General features: G+C 41.8%; 1 protein-coding gene across 5 annotated transcripts in view; it reads right to left on the bottom strand.

The window, feature by feature from the left end:
- loxhd1a (lipoxygenase homology PLAT domains 1a) overlaps nucleotides 1–17,511 on the bottom strand; it is a 56,357-nt gene that overhangs the window by 31,897 nt on the left and 6,949 nt on the right. For 2 of the 5 annotated variants that reach the window (XM_026173464.1, XM_026173468.1), the window contains 14 exons: nucleotides 17,179–17,293; nucleotides 16,956–16,967; nucleotides 15,336–15,416; nucleotides 13,403–13,587; nucleotides 12,665–12,763; nucleotides 12,246–12,394; nucleotides 12,035–12,158; nucleotides 9,727–9,977; nucleotides 9,513–9,648; nucleotides 9,255–9,415; nucleotides 9,030–9,116; nucleotides 8,128–8,263; nucleotides 7,861–8,015; nucleotides 7,599–7,759 (listed from right to left, as the gene is read on the bottom strand). In XM_026173464.1, the coding sequence (XP_026029249.1) occupies nucleotides 7,599–7,759; nucleotides 7,861–8,015; nucleotides 8,128–8,263; nucleotides 9,030–9,116; nucleotides 9,255–9,415; nucleotides 9,513–9,648; nucleotides 9,727–9,977; nucleotides 12,035–12,158; nucleotides 12,246–12,394; nucleotides 12,665–12,763; nucleotides 13,403–13,587; nucleotides 15,336–15,416; nucleotides 16,956–16,967; nucleotides 17,179–17,293 (1,852 nt within the window). The remainder of the gene's footprint in view (nucleotides 1–7,598; nucleotides 7,760–7,860; nucleotides 8,016–8,127; nucleotides 8,264–9,029; nucleotides 9,117–9,254; nucleotides 9,416–9,512; nucleotides 9,649–9,726; nucleotides 9,978–12,034; nucleotides 12,159–12,245; nucleotides 12,395–12,664; nucleotides 12,764–13,402; nucleotides 13,588–15,335; nucleotides 15,417–16,955; nucleotides 16,968–17,178; nucleotides 17,294–17,511) is intronic. The other 3 variants (XM_026173466.1, XM_026173467.1, XM_026173465.1) reach the window with 2 other exon arrangements.

The raw sequence follows: 17,511 nt of genomic DNA, 5'->3' as shown, positions 1-17,511 counted from the left end.
GGAGAGATTTCGACGTAAAGTGTCTTTTTGCGATGTCGTTGAGTTTGTTGAAAGGCAAGTTAAGATTGCAAGTGATCCATTGTTTGGAGATATACAGGATCCTCCGACAGCCACCAGAAAAGATGCGAGGAATAGTAAGCCTCAGTTGTACCCCAAGGCTAAGCGGAGTAGTTTTGCTACTACAGTGGCCAAGGTGGAAGGGAAGATTGAGCCAGCACTGAGGCGAGAAAATGGTTCAGTTGTGACGAAGGCTTGCTTGTTTTGTGGAGCAGGGCATATGTTGGATTTGTGTCCTTCATTTGAAAGAAAGTTACACTGTGAAAGATTATCTTTTTTGAAAGAGAATGGTGTGTGTTATGGTTGTCTGCGCATTGGGCACAGAAGCAGAGACTGTAGGAAACGTCTCTTGTGTAAAGTTTGTAGCCAGAAACACCCCACACTCTTACATATTCACTCCAAGCGGAGGGAAAGTGTCGCAGTGCAAACTATAGGAGGGAGAGAACCATCAGATGAAGGTCCTTCTTGTGCTGTGCAAAGCAGTGGTGTTACTGGGGCCGGTGAGCAAAATAGTGCTCTGTCCGTAATACCAGTTAGAGTGAAGTCTAAGAAAGGTACTCAGTCATTGGTAACCTATGCTTTTCTGGATCCTGGGAGTTCAGCTTCATTTTGTACGGAAGCACTCATGAATAGGCTAAATCTTTCAGGAAGGAAAACTGGCATTCTTTTGCGGACAATGGGTCAGGAGAAAATGGTCAGTAGCTATGTGGTTTCAGATTTGGAAGTAGCTGGTTTGGGTTTAGATAATTACTGTGATTTGCCTGACTTATTTACTCAAAAAAGCATGCCTGTTCATCAACGTAATATTCCCCGACAGGAAGATCTCGAAAGATGGCCACATTTGCGCCATATTAACATACTGGAGATAAATTCCGGGGTAGACCTGTTGATCGGGACCAATGTGCCCAAGGCTTTGGAGCCATGGGATGTTATTAGAAGTCAAGATGGAGGTCCCTATGCAGTAAAAACTATGCTGGGTTGGACGGTGAATGGTCCTCTCAGAGAGGATTGTAATACTGACATTTTTGATGTGAGTGTTAATAGGATTTCCGTAGCAAGATTGGATGAACTGTGGAAACGTCAAATGAAGACTGACTTTCCAGAATGTATTCAAGATGAGCAGTTGGCTTTGTCTAGAGAAGACCAGCAGTTTATGGAGTCAGTGATGGATTCTGCTAAGTTGGTTGATGGTCATTACACCATTGGTTTGCCTTTTAGATGCAATCAGGTAAACATGCCAAATAATAGGAAGGCTGTAGAACAGCGAGCTCTGAGCCTTAAACGAAAGTTTATTAGGAATGGTTCATTTCATGACGAATACACCAGTTTTATGACTGAAGTCATTTCTAAAGGGTATGCAGAGAAGGTGCCTGTTGAAGAGTTCGATCGCTGTGATGGAGGATTATGGTATATTCCACATCATGGGGTGTATCACCCACAGAAGAAGAAGTTACGAGTTGTCTTTGATTGTGGTGCTTCGTTTCAGGGAGTGTCTCTGAATGGACAACTTCTGGAAGGCCCAGTTCTCACTAGCTTGCTAGTCGGGGTCATAACCAGATTCCGAAAAGAACATGTGGTGCTCATGGCAGATATTGAATCCATGTTTTATCAGGTCAGAGTACAAAGAGATGACTTAGATCTGTTAAGGTTTCTGTGGTGGCCGGACGGAGATCATAGTCAAGATCTGGTGGAATATAGAATGAAAGTACACCTCTTCGGAGCTACTTCATCCCCAAGTTGTGCGAATTTTGCCTTGAGGAAATGTGCAGAGGACAACAGAGATCATTTTAGACTAGAGGTTGTCAACAATGTTTTACATAGCTTCTATGTGGATGATTGCCTTATCTCTGTTGGTTCTGAAGAGGAGGCAGTGAGGCTCTATCAGGAACTTGTTGCTCTTTGTGCTAAAGGAGGCTTTAAGCTCACAAAGTGGGTTAGCAACAGAAGAGCAGTGCTTGCTGCTATACCTCAACAGGAGCGATCCAAGGAGATGAAGGATCTGGATTTGGATAGTGATGTGTTACCGGTAGAGAGAGTACTGGGTGTACAGTGGTGTATCCAATCGGATACATTCAAGTTTAAGATCACACTGAAAAACAAACCTCCAACAAGGAGAGGGATATTGTCCCTTGTGAGCTCAATCTACGATCCATTAGGGTTTTTGGCACCTGTGGTGCTGCCTGCTAAGTTGATCCTTCAGAAACTATGCAGAAGTCATTGGGGTTGGGATGATGTGTTGCCAGTTACTGTTGAACAAGAATGGACAGTTTGGCTAAATGATCTTTGCCTTCTTGCAGATTTTAAGGTCGACCGGTGTCTTAAACCTTCTGATTTTGGAGACGTTGCTTCTGCTCAGTTACATCACTTTGCAGATGCAAGCGAGGAGGGTTATGGCACAGTCACTTATCTGCTGTTGCGCAGTACCCAGAATCAAGTGCATTGTGCGTTTATAATGGGTAAAGCAAGAGTGGCTCCATTAAAACAAACTTCCATTCCTCGCATGGAATTGACAGCTGCCTTAGTTGCGAGTAGAATGGATAAGATGTGGAAAAAAGAGCTGCAAATGCATTTGCAGGAGTCGGTATTCTGGACTGATAGTACCTCGGTGTTAAGGTATATCAGCAATGAAACCTCAAGGTTTAAAGTGTTTGTAGCAAACCGGGTGACCGAGATACTTAAAGTGTCCAAACCTTCCCAGTGGAAATATGTTAATACATCATGTAATCCTGCTGATCTAGCCTCCAGGGGGGTTAAGGTGCAAACCTTTTTGAGGGATGATTCTTGGTTGTCAGGGCCAAACTTCCTTGTTGAACCAGAAATTAATTGGCCAGTGAATCTTGATTTTGGAAAGAGCTCCATAAATGATCCAGAGATTAAAACGACTGTTTTAGTCAATGCTGTTGGTACAAACGAATGCAAAGATGGGGTGATGAAGTTCATTACTTATTTTTCTTCGTGGACTCGTCTAAAAAGGATGGTTGCATGGGTTCTTAGATTCAAAGATTTGTTGCAGGAACTTAGTAAAAAGAGGAAACAGCTGGAAGAAAGCTTTGCATCAAGCGTGACTCAAGAAAATCTTGAGGAAAGGCTTAAAAGAGAGTTGCAAACTGTCAAGGACCATGCTGCTAAAGGATTTCTTTCGGTAGAAGAGCTTAACAAGGCAGAGAATGCAGTTCTTTGCTTTTGTCAAAGAAGGAGATATTCAGATGAAATCAGTAGGTTGCAGAGGGGTGACAGGGTGAAGAAGAGTAGTGAGCTCTATAGGCTTAATCCTAAATTTGAGAATGGTGTGTTGAGAGTTGGAGGTAGGCTTAGTAGGGCAGCTATGCCTGAAGATGCAAGGCATCCAACAATTATAGCCAGGGATCTGCATATTACTAACCTAATACTTCAACATGTACATCAGAAAATAGGGCATGGTGGACGTAACCACATGCTGTCCGAATTGCGGCAAAGGTATTGGGTTCCAGGTGCAAGCATTGCCATAAGGAGGATTTTGGCTAAATGCATAGTGTGTCGCAGACTTCATGCAGCATCAGGATATCAGATGATGGCAGACCTTCCACAAGATCGCATCTCACCCGATGAACCTCCATTTTCTCGGGTTGGAGTGGATTGTTTCGGACCTTTTCAAGTTAAGCGTGGAAGGTGTGAAGTAAAGAGATATGGAATTATCTTTACATGCCTGGCTGTGAGAGCTGTGCATTTGGAGGTATTGTCATCTTTAAGCACAGATTCTTTTATTAATGCGCTTCGTCGATTTATATCAAGGCGAGGTCAGGTATTGGAGATACGATCGGATAATGGTACCAACTTTGTGGGTGGTGAACGCGAGTTGAGAGAGGCAGTGGAAGGATGGAATCAGGCACAGATTCAGGAGATGCTGCTGCAAAAGGGCATTAAATGGATTTTTAATCCTCCTGCTGGTTCCCATCATGGCGGTGTTTGGGAACGTCTCATAAGGTCTGTTAGGAAGGTGTTAAATTCCATTTTGAAAGTGCAGAATTTGGACGAAGAAGGCCTTTGTACAGTTCTTTGTGAGGCAGAGGCTATTGTGAACAGTAGACCAATAACTAAAGCCTCTACTGATCCTAATGATTTGGAGGCCTTGACTCCTAACCATCTGTTGTTGCTTAAGACCAAGCCATTGATACCACCAGGAGTGTTTCAGAAGGGGGACGTGTATGGACGACGTCGATGGAGGCAAGTACAGTACATGTCTGACCTGTTCTGGAAGCGCTGGGTCAAGGAGTACCTGCCCCAGCTTCAAGAGCGTCAGAAGTGGCAGAGAATCGGACGGAACTTCATTCCTGGGGATGTGGTTATCGTTGTCGATGATTCTGCGCCTCGTAACTCTTGGGTGACTGGAAGGATTGTGGAAGCGATTTCTGACAGTAAAGGACTTGTACGTCGGGTTCGTGTTAAGACAAAGACTGGTTGTTTGGACAGGCCGATCACTAAAGTGTGTCTTCTACAGGAAGCAGAAGAGTCATGAAAATTGACATTTTTTAAATATCTATTTGCATTAAGGTATATTTATTTATTTGGAATTGAAATTGTATTTTTGAATGTTTGATAAAAGATTGATTAGGTTTATTAGTGTCTCCTACGTGGTAAGTATGCTGTAATTATTGCTCTAAAATAATTAGGGGCCGGTATGTAGGAGCCATATGAGTTGTTTCCGTCTGACTAAATGGGTTGGTTTAAGTGGACTCACTGTATTGGTGCATGGGTGTGGGGCGTGTCTCATGGGTGTGGTATAAGGTGAAGGTGGTTGCACTCACTTGTACACAGCACCTGATGTGATGAGCAGAAGGTAGGGTGAGCACGAGGCAAAACTTTCTGTTGACCGCAACATACCGCAACAGAGCGCAACAGAGCACCACTTGAGCGTAACTTGAATGATTTTGTTGTATTTTAACTGGAACTTGATGGTGTTTGTATATCGGAGTACTAATTAATGCCATAAACCAGGTTGTAATTGGACATAATGGTTAGTACAGTTATCGACGAGTTGTAGTTATTTGTTTGTGCAATCTGTGCGTTTGTTTGATAGTTAATCCTATGTGCCGATGTGTATATATTGGACGGTTGCATGTGTAAATAAAGAAGCAAATGTTACAGAAGTGTTTTGTGCGTTAATTGTTGCGCGTCATCAGGTGTCCTCATGTTTAGCCTGCCGCGGCCATTGGTTGGAGTAGCCGCAACAGAGACAAACAACCATTCGCACTCACATTCACACCTATGGGCAATTTAGATTTACCAGTTCGCCTAACCCCACTAACTGCATGTCTTTGGACTGTGGGAGGAAGCCGGAGATCCACTGAAGAATATGAAGATGCTAATTTAACTGAGACTGATCGGGATGAACACAATTAGAAATTAGTATATCTCAGGGTCTCAGATTGAGTAGTTTGGAGGCAAAGCGAGGAGGCATAGTGGGTATACTGGACATAATGTTGAATACGGAGCAGCCAAGCAGAAGCGAAAGAGGAAAACTACAGAGGAGGTTCAGAGAAGTAGTGAAGAAGGACGTGTAGCGGGTTGATGTACCAGAGGAAGATGGGAGGGATAGGGTGAGTTGGAGGCAGATGGTCCTCTGTGGTGAGCCCTAAAGAGAACAGCCGAAAAGAGAAGATGACTGTATGCTAACTAAAGCTCCAGCCCAGGCACGTGCAGAGGGGGGGGCTAGAGGGGCTTGAGCACCCGCCCCTTTCCTGATGGGAGCCCAAAGTGCCCTTTTGTTGAGGCAACTTTTTTTTTAAATTTTTTTTTTTTTATGTGTGTGTGCGTGCGTGCGTGCGGAGTCCTGTCTGTGCCCCTCAGCAATAATATTTAACTATTAATCACAGTTTTGCTAAATAAAAGGATCTGGCTTGCATCAGTCACATGATCACATTTAACCAATGATCGCCCTTGACGGCAGAACGCGCTGGTTACGAGCCGGGAACGAGCTCACAAAGAGCACGCGCATTTTTAGCGGTCCGGAGCTGTAGGAGAAACACAAGTTAACTCAGAGACACAGACTGATGCGACAAAACCAGTAAGTAGGTGTACAGCGTACACTGTAGTGTATAGCACTTATTACGTACACGTTGGTAAGTTGTCTTGTTGCAACTGACGAACTGAAACAAACGAGCGTGCTGTGTGTGCAACAGCGCGACAAACATTACCTGTCCTTTTATTAACTGCACAAGTAGTGCTGGTCATAGCTGCTGGCTACCTGTGTGTCATGGGTCTGTAGCTCTGTCACCGTTTTAGGGAACATATTTAGTTTTAAAGTAAGTTTCCGGGCTTTTCCTGCCTTTCTGGAGGGATTATATTTCACTAAAAAACGATCTAATATGCATGTCCACATAATAATTATTATAATTATAATATATTAAAAAACACAAGCTGCATTTGAAAGAACATACATTAAGAAGCAGATTATATTAGATTTATATTTTAAATAAGACAAAATTTGGATTTTACAGCAGTAAAATTATTGTATCTCTACAGTTTAAAAATGTAATAAGCTTTGCCCTGCACAGAGTGGATAGTGAAACAAATGGAATCATCATAAATACATTATTTCATATTTATTACTTCCCCCTCCTCATTGCTTTATTATTGTAGCTCTAGTAATAAATAATAATGTAAGGATTCTGGATCAGCACAGTGATGCCCATAGTACAGTATTCTGAAGAAGGTCTAAAATGTCACTGTGTGTGTGTGCATGTGTGTGTTTTATTTAGATGGATTTTTAAAAAAAATATTACTCATGATATAACATTGTCCAGACATGCCTGGTAAGGACATGAGGAGGAAACAGTAGGAGCTGTGTGAGGCTACTAAAGGCAGTGCTATAACATTTTTCTGTCATCATTTTATTATAGATTAAGTGCAAGAGTTGTTAGGTGTGGATAATTAGATTATAGCTTATTGCAATAGCAAGTTGTGCCTTGTTCTCACATATTAAGTGGAGAGTGATATATGAAATGATGGGATGGAAGGAAGAAGAGAAGCAAAGAGTGATTCACAGGCAGAGCCTAAATTATTTCTCACAGTTTTTTGTTGCCTTATGGTTCCAAGCGCTGTCACCAATCTTTGCATTTTGTTATTATCTCATGACACTTGTTTAATCAGCTACCATCTCTCCTATGGACTTTTTAATGTCTACAGTCTCAGATCAACACAGCCCTGCCCTTCCCATATTAGATTCTTAATGAATGCGTGTTGTTGTTATTCAGCCTGGTTCAATGTGCCCCTTTTTAACTTTGAGCACCCGCCCCTTTAAACCTCTCTGCACGGCCCTGCTCCAGCCAACGATTGGTTAACTTAACCTAGCATAAAAACAGGAAACAGGAGAAAACTGCTAGGCCACTGTCCAAAGTTCAAACCTGAGGAGTTCTGTTAAGTGATTTTTAATAGTGTCAAGCATCCTGCTGCTTCTAGTGCTTTTAGTTTAAGATTTAGCATATAGTGACAATGAAATTAATAATCTGCAAAGAAACCATATCTGTGAGAGCATTTGAGTTATTTGGAAACTATTGTCTTGCCTGTAACAAGGAAATTCAATGGCCATACTCTCTGGCTGGCCTTCCTCCCTGACCATCACCTTATCGAGGTACCAACCGCAGCCTCCACCACGGCCGTCATGACCCACACGGACCCTGCGCACCTGGCCCAAGGATACGGACTCAATGAGAAACTCATCGTGCTGAGGGAAGAGAAAGAGACAGCCATGTAAAGATGCTTGCTGTGCATTTCACACATATTTACTTAATTATTGGGTTCATTCTTGTTTATTAATACACTCACGTTTCCCTTTTCAAATTTGTTAACGTTGTTTTTGCTCATAATCATGAGTCGATCGCCCGTCTCACCTAGGTCACCAATAACATTGAGGAAGACGGTGGCATCGGTGCCACTGCCACTGACATTTCCTGTGCAGATGGTGACTCTGTACTTAATCACTGAAGAAACAAAGAGAGAGTAAAGGAGCTACATTCACTCAAGACATACTGTTTGTAATTGACTGTGAACATGGAGTCTGAACATCTGCAGTGTTCTGCAGAGCCCTCTTACAGGGCAGTGGCTCATCAATAAGTACTCCTGTCGCTGGAAGCTCTCTGACAATCTCATTGTCATCCTCGTTGATGTCCAGCCAACGGCCGCATTCAAAAGAATATTTCTCCATGGTTAGCGTCTTGAGCAAGGTGACCTGCAGAAAATCATAATTTGGTTCACAATATTCCTTTCAAACAGGACTGCAGCAATGACAGCATCTAAACTGCTCAAAAAAAGAAATAAATAAAGGAATGCTTTGAAAACACATCAGATCTCAAAGGGAAACAAAAGTCTTGCTGGATATCTATACTGATATGGCCCTGTCCAGCTCTTCTAGAGTCCCTGTCGCTTCCTTGCTCTTGAGGCTGTGCTGGGAGACACAGCAAACCTTCTCACAATGGCATGCATTGATGTGCCATCCTGGATGAGATGGACGCCTTGTGCAACCTCTGTAGGATCCAGGTATGACCTCATGCTAACAGCAGCGACACTGAACCTAGCCAATGCAAAATTAGTGAAAAAACAGCCAGAAAAGATGAGGAGGAAAAACGTCAACCTCTCCAACTGTTAATTTCATTAACACCAAAACAGCTGAAGCTGATGAGATCGGCTTCAAGGTACATTGTTTACTATTTCAATACATAATAGCATGCTAGCATTTGTCAGATAAAGTTGAAGATATAAAGTTAAAGCAATCTTTAAGGTTTCACTTAATAGTTGTCAAAGCACGGGAATCAACAAAGTCCAAAGGCAAACATTCCCAAACAATTGCTGAGATAGTTCACACCGGAGCGAAGTGTTGAACTGGTCCAAAGACTTCAACATCCACAGTACAAGTAACACTTGCTCAGTGCCAGATTCATTGCTCAAAGGTGACCCTGTACAACAGACTTAACAGCTTATACTGACAATTTTTTCACCTTTCCTAAATGCCAACCAGCGAATGGATGTCTCTTCTCGTGCCAGATCCGCAGTTTCAGCAGTCTCCCAATGTCTGGCATTTCAATCTACAATTATCCCCAAATGTAAAATAAGAATGGATAGTTTAGGAAAAAAGTTTCTTTGACAGACTTTATGATTATTGTGCTAAATGAACAATAGATGAAGCTGTTTTATTCACCTTATCAGGTGAACTCAAGACTTACCATGAATTTATCAACCTGGCCTTGTTCAAAACTGTCCGAGTTGTTTTCTAGTTTCATTTCATCAGACTTGCCCTTCTCTCCATAGATCTGCAGAAACACCTGGGCATCTGTCCCTGCCCCTTTTACATCTGAGGTCCAAATCCACAGCGACCATGGGTACTCTAAATGGAAACAGAGTAAGTGTGACACTAAAGTACATATAGAAGATTTATGTTTTGATGTTTTATTCACTGAGTAAAGCAGAATGAAGACACCCACTCATCTGTTTTTTCTGCCTGAGAGAGACCATCTCATACAGCTCCCTCTCAATCAGCCCATCTCCCTCATCCTCATCCAGCCACATCCCACACGGAAACGTCTGCTCTATCCCCGTGAACGGACAGTATATAACCACCTGGATGAGAAATGGTTGATGGATGTATGACACTTTGAGAAGTGATCTGTTCATACTTAAGAAAAAGAAAAAAAATACCTTTTCACAGTACCATCCAGCACCAACTGCGCCATTGTCGTGCCCGATGGTGACCCTGCTGAGTGGGCTCATCAGTTCACAGATCTCCACATTGAAGATGTCGATGAGACCGCGCTCAAAAGCCCCGCCTTCAAGGAAGACTTTGCCGCTGTTTTTTATGCCCTTAGCTCCATGCATCACCATGTGGATCTTAGAGTTGGTCCCCGCACCCCTCACGTTTCCAGTCATCACTTGGACATTGTACACAATTCCTAAGGAGCGACAGGAAAATGCACGACACATTTTTGGTCCAAAGTGTTAACACTGAAATTAACATTGGCATCATCATCATCACACCAGTAGTCTCTTCTAGCTCCTGATGTCCTCTTGACTCATTTAGTAGCTAAATGCTCCACTACATTGACTAAGCACCCAGTGTCACACCTGAGAAAAGAATGTGCAGTACATTTTTAGAGCTATAAACTCTATTGAAAAAAGCAGGTGAACCTGGTATATTTTACTGTTCATATAGGTCCACCACTAACAGTGTTCCCTTTAAAAGTTTCTCAGGAGTTTATGGTTTGTTTGTTTTTTTCTTTATACCTACAGTGGCATCAAATAGTAAGGTGAGTCAACTCTAAGGGTTCAGGACATAATGAAAACAATCTGGTCTTTAGCAAGTCTTAAATTTAGGCCAGCACAATCAAATGATCAACCAAACATGGCATATTACACAGTGTCATTACTTATTTTTTAAGGGGAAAAAAGCCAAAATGCAGTCCACCCTCACTCCTTCGATTAGGATTAGGAGGGTGATGAAATGCACTTGATTTATTGATCATTAGCTATTGTGATCACGTCTATAAAAGCAGAGGTTTAGTCAGTGTGCTGGTCAGGAACAGTGAGGGGTGTGTTAACACAAAGCCAAGGAGGAAAGACATTAGCAACGATCTTAAAGAATCAGTTGTTGCTGTTTAGCTGGGTATTTATGAATAATTTAAAGCCCATCATTCCACAGTGGGAAAGATTATTCACAAATAGAAAAGACAGTTGCCAGGTGGAAATTACGGTAAAAATCCCCTCTTGGTAAGACTGCTGTGCTCAGAGAAACAGCAGAAACCCAAGAGCTACATCACAGACTCTGCAGACCTCAGTTAGCATGTTAAATATTTAAGACTAAACAAGTATTGTTTGTTTGAAGAGGCTGTCAGGAGAAAGTATTTTCTCTCTAAAAAGAACATGACAGCGTAGCTAAGGTTTACAAAGTAGCATCTGAACAAACCACAAAACCTCTGGTACAATGTTCTCTCGAGACCAAAGTGAAGTTGTTTGGCCTTAATGCACAGAGGCACGTTTGGCAACAACCAAACACAGCAGATCAGCGCAAATGCCTCCTACCAACTGCCAAACACGGTGGTGGAAGGTTCATGATTTGTTTTTGCAGCTACAGGACCTGAACACTTTGTACTCATGGACTTGATTGCAAACTCATCTATACACCAAAGAATCCTATAGTCTCATGTGAAGCCATCTGTCTAAGAGCTAAAGCCTGGCTGAAACTGTGTCATGCAATAAGGGAAAGATTCCAAGCAGAACAGCAAATGTAAAACAGAATAGCTAAAAAGAAAAAACAAACTGGTAAGACCTGGTAAGGACTAGATCACTTTTTATTATGTCCTGATATGTAAAAAATGGACATAGTGTCTACTGTCTTTTTCTGCTCTTTTCTACAGCATGTCTTTTATCCTGTTTTCCTTCTCTCACCCCAACTGGTCGCAGCAGATGGCCACCCCTCTGTATCTGGTTCTGCTGAGGGTTGCTTCCTGTTAAAAGAGTTTTTCCTTCCCACTGTTGCCAAAGTACTCACTCATAGGGGGTCATATGATTGTGGGGTTTTTCTCTGTATGTATTATTGTAGGGTCTACCTTACGATATAAAGCGCCTTGAGGCGACTGTCGTTGTGATGTGGAGCTGTGTAAATAAAATTGAATTGAATTGAATTTTTGCCATGACTGTTTACATGCTCTCCAATGTGAATGAATTTTCGTAGAATTTCAATATTTGACCTAAAAAACCTCTACATGGGAATAGAAATACTTGTCAGCATTTGCAGTTGTAACAGGGCTGTTAAAATTCTTCAATTTTAAAGATGTTACGAATTTGAAAAACTGGCCTTTTAGCCAACTGTCTCCACAGACTTTGAGCTTTATACATTGGTCCAAAAAGTCCATTTATATTTTAATATTATCCACAGTAATTTTGCATCATTTTGAACTATTTGCAATTTCAGTTACCCTCGAAAAATTGGTTCCAACAGTTTTTTTCTTACCCATTGGCTGCGTGGCTCCAACCAACACATCTCTCTGTATTTTGCCATCACCTTCATCCAAGGCAAACCAGTTATACACCGGGAATTCGTACAATTCTTTGTTACCCATGTCATCTATTACCACCTACACAGGAACATTACACACTATCATCAGCGTTTTATATATATATATGTACACATCTGAGCAGATTGCGTATGCTGGTTTACATGCCTTATCCAGAAACCATCCAGCTGAAGAGCCTCTGTTGTTGTGACCTATAGTGATTTTCTTCAGCCTCCCGAGGTTTGGGGCCTCTATTGTAAACTTGTCCTCTGACCCACGTTCAAAGTTGTCTTTGTCACTGTCCAGTCTTCTCTCCCCTTTGATAATAAACACACAGTTTATAGCAAACACACACACACACACACAATAACCACGTATGTCATTGCAAAGCTTACCAGTGATCATGGTTTAATGTACCAAATGTTGAACACTTTCTGGCTTTAGTTTAATAACTATGAAGATTTCACACAGTTACTTCTGTTTGTGTAACTGTACATTTACAGTATTATCTTTCTAATTTTATTACTTTGTACAGCTTTACATTTTTTTGTCAACCATATTAAAAAAAACCTTTGTTCCCACCCTACCTGTGTCACCGTTCTCTCCAAAAATATTCAGGAAGACATCAGCATCGGTTCCACTTCCCTTCATATCAGCAGTAAACACGCTCACTATATATTTATTCACTGCAGAACATGGGACATAAAACAAGTCAAGCAATCTGAAGGGTATGTAAGTAGCACATAGCAGTCTCTTCGACACTCAGATGGCTTCCATTTTAAATATTCATAACAGTGCGTGTCTGTTCATTACAGTTATATTGCTGTGACCACTCCCTCACCGCACAGCACCCTTGTGTCTTTACGTGAGCCTCAGGTTCACAGTGCTTTGCTTGATTGGCTACAGTCGCTTAAATGCTAGATCACGTTGCCACAGAGGACACATGGGCTGTACCTGAGGATTACACTCTAGTGAAATTCAATGACAGCCTGAAACTCTATCTAAAACACTAAGCTATCGAGCACTGGTTGTGTGCAACTGGCCAGACACATGGCTCTAACACATAAAAAACATCAGACGTAGTTCTCATTTAGAAAAATAAATATTTAAAATGATTGTCCACTTTGAGTGGTAGAGACCAGAGTGCTTTCTAGAGGCATTACATAATATTTGGCTTTTAGACATCTTATTACAAGAGTCAACCATTTCTAATCCCCGGGGTTTCTCTGACATGTGGAGAAGGTATTTAGGACTGTTATTTTGTTTTAACCTCTGTGAACATTTTGGTCTGCTTATTATTACAGGTTTGTCCCGGATTGACCTACATTTCGGGACGTCCATGGGGTTCATGCTGCCCAGCAGGTCCCTGACAAACAGGTTGTCGCCCTCCTCCCGACTCAGCCAGTTGTTGCAGGCAAAATAAAAGCGCAGATGGGGTCGGTTCATGTCAGTCACCACCACTCTATCCAAGAACCAGCTGGCACTCATCCCTGTGTTGTCGTGCTCGATCCTGAGGAAATCAGCAGATTCAGAGAGAGACACGAATGCAGCCTGGAGGTAATATCAGATGAGACCCTCACATCTCATTTGTTTTTTATTTTAAATGTCTGTTTGAATGTCTTCAGTGTTTAATACTATACAACAATGGTTGTTGTGTTTAAGTATTGCAGCTTACACTATCAGACACTGAAAATGAATACGATGGGGTAGAATAACAAAATGAATAATGCACTCCCATGTCAAATCTAGAAATCTACACTATGTAGATAAAAATACCAAGCCACCTACACATTACAACAACGGGAGCTGCTTATCCATAGAAACACATGGTGTGAAGCTCCTGGTGCACAATTTGTGTGCTGATGTTATTGCCACAGGAGGTTTAGAGCTCTGCTGTTATTGAACAACATTGGTAACTTTTAAGAACTAACCATCTCAGCATCTGGTCAGTGCTCTGTGTGTGGCTTATATAGTGAGTCACAAACAACAATGACAGGACAGGTTAAACGTTTTACACTTTTACTGCTGTTTATGTTCGGTTTGCTAACTCAAGATTGGTGGAGCTGCTCAGACTTTCCAAGTAGGAAATCTGAGTTGAAGGGGTGTCTCAAATTGAAACTATAACTGGGAACTTGGAAATGTCGACATCTGACTTAACCTGGAATGCGGCATTAGTTAGTGACTTCCTTTGTCTCGGGATGCTTGATTAGTTTCAGCTGTGTCTTATTACCCTTATGGTTCCCATCTCCCCGATTATCTCTTCTGTGTATTTAAAGCCTCAGTTTGCTTGTGTTCCTTGTTGTGTTGTCCTATCGCCTGCTGTTCTACATCCAGCATGTTTCCTGGACTTATTATCTTTGTAGTTTGGGCTTGTCTTTGTTTTGTTTAGTTTTGTTTTTATCTGTAGATCTTTATTGGCCGAATAAACAGCTTACTTGTGTTGATCTTTGCCTCCCTGTGTATTTGCATTTGGGTCCCCACCTCAGCCCACTGCAATATATATGACAGCACTTTCATTACAGTAAGGATTAACACTGCCCTGGCAATGTCTACAACAGGAGAAGCTTTATTAAGTTCTAGTTTGGCCAAATAATCCCCGCACATAATCTCCTTACCATTTTAGCTTTTTCCAGAGTTTTGAACTGTATTGCTTTTTTCTACAGCAAATGTTGAATTATTCACATGCAATTTGAGTAGCCCTTAGAATTTTAAGTTCTTCTTAAAATGTCTTAAGCTGATTTGCCTTGACCTTGAAAAAAAAAAGCAAATAGGTGGACCTTGACTGAGGATCGTCTCCATAACAGGTAAGAAAACTGTGTCTGGCATGCTAGAAAAAGAAACAAAGTTTTAAATCAGAATGCAACATTATTCTTTTAGCAAATCCTGACAATTCAGCATGTTTAAATCTTGGGGCCTGTTTTCAGAGGTCATGTCTTGTGGCTGCGATGTAACTCTGTGTCTTTCTCTCTAGAGGAGACAAACTTCACACAGCAGATGGGGCTTAACCTTCTGTCACTGGATGAAATCCTTTGATGGCCCGCCGCACAGCGAGAAATGTTCCTGTGGGATCCTCTTAGTAAGCTGCTGTTATGCTGTGTGAGGAATGCTCAACTATGAAGCAGAAATTGTGATGTTGTCAGTGACCTGTAGTTGTGCATTCTGGGTATTTAATCCAGACACAGTAATGGGGTATTTAAAGCGTGCATACATGTGAGTTTTTATACGAGTTATCACAGTCGACTATTAGCGATACACTACCTCAGTTTCTTTAGAGGCCCCACGTTGTGTGTTTTGATTCGGAAAACATCCGTCTTATTCTTCTCAAATGCAGTCCGGCTTCTGGAAAATGTCAAAATGTGAATAATATCAGTACAATGCTCTGAATGTCCCAGTCTAGAGACCCAGAGACACGTGACCTAAACTCTGGAACAGTAAATCGTATCCCCCTTAATGACGCAGATTTAGGGTACCCTGGTTGTCTCGTGGCAGTGGTATAATCTGAAACCTTCACCTCTCCTGCTTCCTCCTCAAGTACATTTACCCCCTCCCGGAGTCGAACCAGGCCCATGAGCACACCAGACCCCCCTCTGCCCAACACCGTGAATCAGACACCCTCTTTTCCATTAACAGAGAATACCTGCCTTTGTGTCTGACCCATATCTCCATCTGTTCTCATCTTCCTGCAACATTCAGTGGACAGACAATGCCAAGGCTCACAAAATAAGGTGCACAGTGTCATCATACTGCAACAAACTGCCAAGATTGAAATACTGTACAACACACATGAATACATGCCCTCATTCTCAATGTCAAATCACCTGCAAGAGAATGAAGGGGAGAAACTGATTATCCGGTGGAGGGGTGGAGAAAACTCACAGCAAACTTTGGAATTCATGCAATTTGAACGTGTTTTATAATTACACTGAATTTCCAAAGAGTTGCATTTTTAATCTGCCTCACTGATCAGTGGGGCAAATATTCTCGGAGACATAGCAACCCTCCCTTACCTGTATCATGATGTTAAAGTTTCCAGTGACGATAACACAATACAGGCAGGACCTAACTTATATTGGAGTAAGGTGAAACTCCTTACAATGCAGTTTGTTTAATATGTCACCAAAAGGGGCTCCTGAACATCTGTGTGTGTGTGTGTGTGTGTGTGTGTGTGTGTGTGTGTGTGTGTGTGTGTGTGTGTGTGTGTGTGTGTGTGTGTGTGTGTGTGTGTGTGTGTGTGTGTGTGTGTGTGTGCGTGCGTGCGTGTGCGTGTGTGTGTGTAGCTCATCGGCTGAGCAACACTACAGTCACACAGCAGATAGACAGTAAATGCAAAGGATGTGGACGCTGTCTGAAGTGGATGGGTGAGACCACCACAAGGTGTGGGTGACATGGTCCAGAGTGGCTGACAGTAACATGGTATATCTGTTACGCTTCACAGGTAATCCTATCTGTCAATCAATGTGTGCAGAGATAAAGGAAGCCTGCTGCTAAGATCCCCTGAGAGTCATTTGATCGTCCCCAGAAATGACATCGTGGTCTTCTTTCATTTATCTCTAAATGGAAATGAAGACCAGCCATGTCACATAGTTCCTCCTTACTCCAGATATCCTGTGTCCAACACTTAATGCACTGTATATAAGAGACATTCCCATTTACCAACAAACCTCTGCTCTGTTGTCTGACGTCAAAGAATTTACTGGTTAATATCTTTTTTAATGGCTGGTGTGCAAAGTCATTTTATCTTGCATCACTGGTTCTTTGGACATCAGGTTTTGATGTTAAACAGGAATTCTCTCACATACAGTGTTATATTGACAATACAAGCCAACACAAGGACAGGATCATAAGCATCATTTTACAGTTTGATTAAATAAAAAATACCTCTTTTCTGTGCTGAAGGAATGGAGAAGAATAGAAAAGATTAAAAAGTCAACAACTGACATTGAAAAGGTGCTAAACTGGCATAACAAACTGAAAAAGGACGTATTAAACATCATATGATGGTGAAACAGAGTAAGTCACTTAGATCTGATTTAAACAAACGAAAAAAAGCATATTCATCAAACGAATTCAAGAACACCACCAAAAGCCCTTTTAAACTCACTTGCTTGCCAGGTGGACCTTGGGCGTGACGCCAAAGTCTCCAAAAAGGGTAACAAATACATTTGCATCTGTCCCAGCTCCTTTAACATCACCAGTGACAGTAACTACCTCGTACACTGGAAGAGAGGGGAGAAGGGAGAAGAGAATAAAAGGGAAAATACAATCTGAAATACAGTCACAAATTACATTATATCTAATACAAAAACTTAATGAATAATCACTTGAACCAAAGGACGAACACAAAGTCACATCCTCAGTGTCCAATAATCTATAAACATTATGGAGCATTATGTTTCCTTCCATGCACAGTTGCCAGGGAATTCAATGAGGCGAA

Source organism: Astatotilapia calliptera, chromosome 7, assembly GCF_900246225.1.
Source record: "Astatotilapia calliptera chromosome 7, fAstCal1.2, whole genome shotgun sequence".
In the NCBI taxonomy this organism is placed as follows: Eukaryota; Metazoa; Chordata; class Actinopteri; order Cichliformes; family Cichlidae; genus Astatotilapia; species Astatotilapia calliptera.
The sequence above is the reverse complement of the archived record's forward strand: the minus strand, read 5'-3'. Positions and strand labels throughout refer to the sequence as shown.